The sequence below is a fragment of the Salmo salar genome, unplaced genomic scaffold (assembly GCF_965601325.2).
Source record: "Salmo salar unplaced genomic scaffold, fSalSal1 ptg000997l, whole genome shotgun sequence".
Taxonomy (NCBI): Eukaryota; Metazoa; Chordata; class Actinopteri; order Salmoniformes; family Salmonidae; genus Salmo; species Salmo salar.
Window position 1 is genome coordinate 11515 of NW_027675580.1, and position 8486 is coordinate 20000.

Genomic DNA, 8486 nt, shown 5'->3' on the forward strand with positions numbered 1-8486 from the left:
CTCAGCTATAGACTACACCAGCATGACTAGTATCTATGTGGACCCTACTACAGTTTAACCAGCTCAGCTATAGACTACACCAGCATGACTAGTATCTATGTGGACCCTACTACAGTTTAACCAGCTCAGCTATAGACTACACCAGCATGACTAGTATCTATGTGGACCCTACTACAGTTTAACCAGCTCAGCTATAGACTACACCAGCATGACTAGTATCTATGTGGACCCTACTACAGTTTAACCAGCTCAGCTATAGACTACACCAGCATGACTAGTATCTATGTGGACCCTACTACAGTTTAACCAGCTCAGCTATAGACTACACCAGCATGACTAGTATCTATGTGGACCCTACTACAGTTTAACCAGCTCAGCTATAGACTACACCAGCATGACTAGTATCTATGTGGGCCCTACTACAGTTTAACCAGCTCAGCTATAGACTACACCAGCACGACTAGTATCTATGTGGACCCTACTACAGTTTAACCAGCTCAGCTATAGACTACACCAGCACGACTAGTATCTATGTGGACCCTACTACAGTTTAACCAGCTCAGCTATAGACTACACCAGCACGACTAGTATCTATGTGGACCCTACTACAGTTTAACCAGCTCAGCTATAGACTACACCAGCATGACTAGTATCTATGTGGACCCTACTACAGTTTAACCAGCTCAGCTATAGACTACACCAGCATGACTAGTATCTATGTGGACCCTACTACAGTTTAACCAGCTCAGCTATAGACTACACCAGCATGACTAGTATCTATGTGGACCCTACTACAGTTTAACCAGCTCAGCTATAGACTACACCAGCATGACTAGTATCTATGTGGACCCTACTACAGTTTAACCAGCTCAGCTATAGACTACACCAGCATGACTAGTATCTATGTGGGCCCTGCTACAGTTTAACCAGCTCAGCTACAGACTACACCAGCATGACTAGTATCTATGTGGGCCCTACTACAGTTTAACCAGCTCAGCTATAGACTACACCAGCACGACTAGTATCTATGTGGACCCTACTACAGTTTAACCAGCTCAGCTATAGACTACACCAGCACGACTAGTATCTATGTGGACCCTACTACAGTTTAACGGGCTCAGCTATAGACTACACCAGGACGACTAGTATCTATGTGGACCCTACTACAGTTTAACCAGCTCAGCTATAGACTACACCAGCATGACTAGTATCTATGTGGACCCTACTACAGTTTAACCAGCTCGGCTATAGACTACACCAGCACGACTAGTATCTATGTGGACCCTACTACAGTTTAACCAGCTCGGCTATAGACTACACCAGCATGACTAGTATCTATGTGGACCCTACTACAGTTTAACCAGCTCAGCTATAGACTACACCAGCATGACTAGTATCTATGTGGACCCTACTACAGTTTAACCAGCTCAGCTATAGACTACACCAGCATGACTAGTATCTATGTGGACCCTACTACAGTTTAACCAGCTCAGCTATAGACTACACCAGCACGACTAGTATCTATGTGGACCCTACTACAGTTTAACCAGCTCAGCTATAGACTACACCAGCATGACTAGTATCTATGTGGACCCTACTACAGTTTAACCAGCTCAGCTATAGACTACACCAGCATGACTAGTATCTATGTGGACCCTACTACAGTTTAACCAGCTCAGCTATAGACTACACCAGCATGACTAGTATCTATGTGGACCCTACTACAGTTTAACCAGCTCAGCTATAGACTACACCAGCATGACTAGTATCTATGTGGACCCTACTACAGTTTAACCAGCTCAGCTATAGACTGCACCAGCATGACTAGTATCTATGTGGACCCTACTACAGTTTAACCAGCTCAGCTATAGACTACACCAGCATGACTAGTATCTATGTGGACCCTACTACAGTTTAACCAGCTCAGCTATAGACTACACCAGCATGACTAGTATCTATGTGGACCCTACTACAGTTTAACCAGCTCAGCTATAGACTACACCAGCATGACTAGTATCTATGTGGACCCTACTACAGTTTAACCAGCTCAGCTATAGACTACACCAGCATGACTAGTATCTATGTGGACCCTACTACAGTTTAACCAGCTCAGCTATAGACTACACCAGCATGACTAGTATCTATGTGGACCCTACTACAGTTTAACCAGCTCAGCTATAGACTACACCAGCATGACTAGTATCTATGTGGACCCTACTACAGTTTAACCAGCTCAGCTATAGACTACACCAGCATGACTAGTATCTATGTGGACCCTACTACAGTTTAACCAGCTCAGCTATAGACTACACCAGCATGACTAGTATCTATGTGGACCCTACTACAGTTTAACCAGCTCAGCTATAGACTACACCAGCATGACTAGTATCTATGTGGGCCCTACTACAGTTTAACCAGCTCAGCTATAGACTACACCAGCACGACTAGTATCTATGTGGACCCTACTACAGTTTAACCAGCTCAGCTATAGACTACACCAGCACGACTAGTATCTATGTGGACCCTACTACAGTTTAACCAGCTCAGCTATAGACTACACCAGCACGACTAGTATCTATGTGGACCCTACTACAGTTTAACCAGCTCAGCTATAGACTACACCAGCACGACTAGTATCTATGTGGACCCTACTACAGTTTAACCAGCTCAGCTATAGACTACACCAGCATGACTAGTATCTATGTGGACCCTACTACAGTTTAACCAGCTCAGCTATAGACTACACCAGCATGACTAGTATCTATGTGGACCCTACTACAGTTTAACCAGCTCGGCTATAGACTACACCAGCATGACTAGTATCTATGTGGACCCTACTACAGTTTAACCAGCTCGGCTATAGACTACACCAGCATGACTAGTATCTATGTGGACCCTACTACAGTTTAACCAGCTCAGCTATAGACTACACCAGCATGACTAGTATCTATGTGGACCCTACTACAGTTTAACCAGCTCAGCTATAGACTACACCAGCACGACTAGTATCTATGTGGACCCTACTACAGTTTAACCAGCTCAGCTATAGACTACACCAGCACGACTAGTATCTATGTGGACCCTACTACAGTTTAACCAGCTCAGCTATAGACTACACCAGCATGACTAGTATCTATGTGGACCCTACTACAGTTTAACCAGCTCAGCTATAGACTACACCAGCATGACTAGTATCTATGTGGACCCTACTACAGTTTAACCAGCTCAGCTATAGACTACACCAGCATGACTAGTATCTATGTGGACCCTACTACAGTTTAACCAGCTCAGCTATAGACTACACCAGCATGACTAGTATCTATGTGGACCCTACTACAGTTTAACCAGCTCAGCTATAGACTACACCAGCATGACTAGTATCTATGTGGACCCTACTACAGTTTAACCAGCTCAGCTATAGACTACACCAGCATGACTAGTATCTATGTGGACCCTACTACAGTTTAACCAGCTCAGCTATAGACTACACCAGCATGACTAGTATCTATGTGGACCCTACTACAGTTTAACCAGCTCAGCTATAGACTACACCAGCATGACTAGTATCTATGTGGACCCTACTACAGTTTAACCAGCTCAGCTATAGACTACACCAGCATGACTAGTATCTATGTGGACCCTACTACAGTTTAACCAGCTCAGCTATAGACTACACCAGCATGACTAGTATCTATGTGGACCCTACTACAGTTTAACCAGCTCAGCTATAGACTACACCAGCATGACTAGTATCTATGTGGACCCTACTACAGTTTAACCAGCTCAGCTATAGACTACACCAGCATGACTAGTATCTATGTGGACCCTACTACAGTTTAACCAGCTCAGCTATAGACTACACCAGCATGACTAGTATCTATGTGGACCCTACTACAGTTTAACCAGCTCAGCTATAGACTACACCAGCATGACTAGTATCTATGTGGGCCCTACTACAGTTTAACCAGCTCAGCTATAGACTACACCAGCACGACTAGTATCTATGTGGACCCTACTACAGTTTAACCAGCTCAGCTATAGACTACACCAGCACGACTAGTATCTATGTGGACCCTACTACAGTTTAACCAGCTCAGCTATAGACTACACCAGCACGACTAGTATCTATGTGGACCCTACTACAGTTTAACCAGCTCAGCTATAGACTACACCAGCACGACTAGTATCTATGTGGACCCTACTACAGTTTAACCAGCTCAGCTATAGACTACACCAGCACGACTAGTATCTATGTGGACCCTACTACAGTTTAACCAGCTCAGCTATAGACTACACCAGCATGACTAGTATCTATGTGGACCCTACTACAGTTTAACCAGCTCAGCTATAGACTACACCAGCATGACTAGTATCTATGTGGACCCTACTACAGTTTAACCAGCTCAGCTATAGACTACACCAGCATGACTAGTATCTATGTGGGCCCTGCTACAGTTTAACCAGCTCAGCTACAGACTACACCAGCATGACTAGTATCTATGTGGGCCCTACTACAGTTTAACCAGCTCAGCTATAGACTACACCAGCACGACTAGTATCTATGTGGACCCTACTACAGTTTAACCAGCTCAGCTATAGACTACACCAGCACGACTAGTATCTATGTGGACCCTACTACAGTTTAACCAGCTCAGCTATAGACTACACCAGCATGACTAGTATCTATGTGGACCCTACTACAGTTTAACCAGCTCAGCTATAGACTACACCAGCATGACTAGTATCTATGTGGACCCTACTACAGTTTAACCAGCTCAGCTATAGACTACACCAGCATGACTAGTATCTATGTGGACCCTACTACAGTTTAACCAGCTCAGCTATAGACTACACCAGCATGACTAGTATCTATGTGGACCCTACTACAGTTTAACCAGCTCAGCTATAGACTACACCAGCATGACTAGTATCTATGTGGACCCTACTACAGTTTAACCAGCTCAGCTATAGACTACACCAGCATGACTAGTATCTATGTGGACCCTACTACAGTTTAACCAGCTCAGCTATAGACTACACCAGCATGACTAGTATCTATGTGGGCCCTACTACAGTTTAACCAGCTCAGCTATAGACTACACCAGCACGACTAGTATCTATGTGGACCCTACTACAGTTTAACCAGCTCAGCTATAGACTACACCAGCACGACTAGTATCTATGTGGACCCTACTACAGTTTAACCAGCTCAGCTATAGACTACACCAGCACGACTAGTATCTATGTGGACCCTACTACAGTTTAACCAGCTCAGCTATAGACTACACCAGCACGACTAGTATCTATGTGGACCCTACTACAGTTTAACCAGCTCAGCTATAGACTACACCAGCACGACTAGTATCTATGTGGACCCTACTACAGTTTAACCAGCTCAGCTATAGACTACACCAGCATGACTAGTATCTATGTGGACCCTACTACAGTTTAACCAGCTCAGCTATAGACTACACCAGCATGACTAGTATCTATGTGGACCCTACTACAGTTTAACCAGCTCAGCTATAGACTACACCAGCATGACTAGTATCTATGTGGGCCCTGCTACAGTTTAACCAGCTCAGCTACAGACTACACCAGCATGACTAGTATCTATGTGGGCCCTACTACAGTTTAACCAGCTCAGCTATAGACTACACCAGCACGACTAGTATCTATGTGGACCCTACTACAGTTTAACCAGCTCAGCTATAGACTACACCAGCACGACTAGTATCTATGTGGACCCTACTACAGTTTAACCAGCTCAGCTATAGACTACACCAGCATGACTAGTATCTATGTGGACCCTACTACAGTTTAACCAGCTCAGCTATAGACTACACCAGCACGACTAGTATCTATGTGGACCCTACTACAGTTTAACCAGCTCAGCTATAGACTACACCAGCACGACTAGTATCTATGTGGACCCTACTACAGTTTAACCAGCTCAGCTATAGACTACACCAGCATGACTAGTATCTATGTGGACCCTACTACAGTTTAACCAGCTCAGCTATAGACTACACCAGCATGACTAGTATCTATGTGGACCCTACTACAGTTTAACCAGCTCAGCTATAGACTACACCAGCATGACTAGTATCTATGTGGACCCTACTACAGTTTAACCAGCTCAGCTATAGACTACAACAGCATGACTAGTATCTATGTGGACCCTACTACAGTTTAACCAGCTCAGCTATAGACTACACCAGCATGACTAGTATCTATGTGGACCCTACTACAGTTTAACCAGCTCAGCTATAGACTACACCAGCATGACTAGTATCTATGTGGACCCTACTACAGTTTAACCAGCTCAGCTATAGACTACACCAGCATGACTAGTATCTATGTGGACCCTACTACAGTTTAACCAGCTCAGCTATAGACTACACCAGCATGACTAGTATCTATGTGGACCCTACTACAGTTTAACCAGCTCAGCTATAGACTACACCAGCATGACTAGTATCTATGTGGACCCTACTACAGTTTAACCAGCTCAGCTATAGACTACACCAGCATGACTAGTATCTATGTGGACCCTACTACAGTTTAACCAGCTCAGCTATAGACTACACCAGCATGACTAGTATCTATGTGGACCCTACTACAGTTTAACCAGCTCAGCTATAGACTACACCAGCATGACTAGTATCTATGTGGACCCTACTACAGTTTAACCAGCTCAGCTATAGACTACACCAGCATGACTAGTATCTATGTGGACCCTACTACAGTTTAACCAGCTCAGCTATAGACTACACCAGCGTGACTAGTATCTATGTGGACCCTACTACAGTTTAACCAGCTCAGCTATAGACTACACCAGCGTGACTAGTATCTATGTGGACCCTACTACAGTTTAACCAGCTCAGCTATAGACTACACCAGCGTGACTAGTATCTATGTGGACCCTACTACAGTTTAACCAGCTCAGCTATAGACTACACCAGCATGACTAGTATCTATGTGGACCCTACTACAGTTTAACCAGCTCAGCTATAGACTACACCAGCATGACTAGTATCTATGTGGACCCTACTACAGTTTAACCAGCTCATCTATAGACTACACCAGCATGACTAGTATCTATGTGGACCCTACTACAGTTTAACCAGCTCAGCTACAGACTACACCAGCATGACTAGTATCTATGTGGACCCTACTACAGTTTAACCAGCTCAGCTATAGACTACACCAGCATGACTAGTATCTATGTGGACCCTACTACAGTTTAACCAGCTCAGCTATAGACTACACCAGCATGACTAGTATCTATGTGGACCCTACTACAGTTTAACCAGCTCAGATATAGACTACACCAGCATGACTAGTATCTATGTGGACCCTACTACAGTTTAACCAGCTCAGCTATAGACTACACCAGCATGACTAGTATCTATGTGGACCCTACTACAGTTTAACCAGCTCAGCTATAGACTACACCAGCATGACTAGTATCTATGTGGACCCTACTACAGTTTAACCAGCTCAGCTATAGACTACACCAGCATGACTAGTATCTATGTGGACCCTACTACAGTTTAACCAGCTCAGATATAGACTACACCAGCATGACTAGTAACTATATGGACCCTACTACAGTTTAACCAGCTCAGCTATAGACTACACCAGCATGACTAGTATCTATGTGGACCCTACTACAGTTTAACCAGCTCAGCTATAGACTACACCAGCATGACTAGTATCTATGTGGACCCTACTACAGTTTAACCAGCTCAGATATAGACTACACCAGCATGACTAGTAACTATGTGGACCCTACTACAGTTTAACCAGCTCAGCTATAGACTACACCAGTATCTATGTGGACCCTACTACAGTTTAACCAGCTCAGCTACAGACTACACCAGCATGACTAGTATCTATGTGGACCCTACTACAGTTTAACCAGCTCAGCTATAGACTACACCAGCATGACTAGTATCTATGTGGACCCTACTACAGTTTAACCAGCTCAGCTATAGACTACACCAGCATGACTAGTATCTATGTGGACCCTACTACAGTTTAACCAGCTCAGCTATAGACTACACCAGCATGACTAGTATCTATGTGGACCCTACCACAGTTTAACCAGCTCAGCTATAGACTACACCAGCATGACTAGTATCTATGTGGACCCTACTACAGTTTAACCAGCTCAGCTATAGACTACACCAGCATGACTAGTATCTATGTGGACCCTACTACAGTTTAACCAGCTCAGCTATAGACTACACCAGCATGACTAGTATCTATGTGGACCCTACTACAGTTTAACCAGCTCAGCTATAGACTACACCAGCATGACTAGTATCTATGTGGAACCTACTACAGTTTAACCAGCTCAGCAGTACTATAATAGAGACTAAACCCAGGATAGAGGGGCTGAGTGAATGTGGTCTGGACTCTGTGGAGGAGGGTCATTGTGTCAGAGACACTGTAGAAGGACAGAGTACCTGCCTTGTGAT

General features: G+C 44.2%; 1 protein-coding gene across 1 annotated transcript in view; it reads right to left on the reverse strand.

Moving 5' to 3' along the window:
• Positions 1-6574: 6574 nt before the first annotated feature.
• LOC145877384 (tripartite motif-containing protein 16-like) overlaps positions 6575-8486 on the reverse strand; it is a 12584-nt gene continuing 10672 nt past the window's right edge. Inside the window, exon 6 of the mRNA XM_082972714.1 lies at positions 6575-8486. This exon is cut by the window's right edge and continues 375 nt beyond it. Within this exon, the coding sequence (XP_082828840.1) occupies positions 8347-8486 (140 nt within the window). The 3' untranslated portion in view covers positions 6575-8346.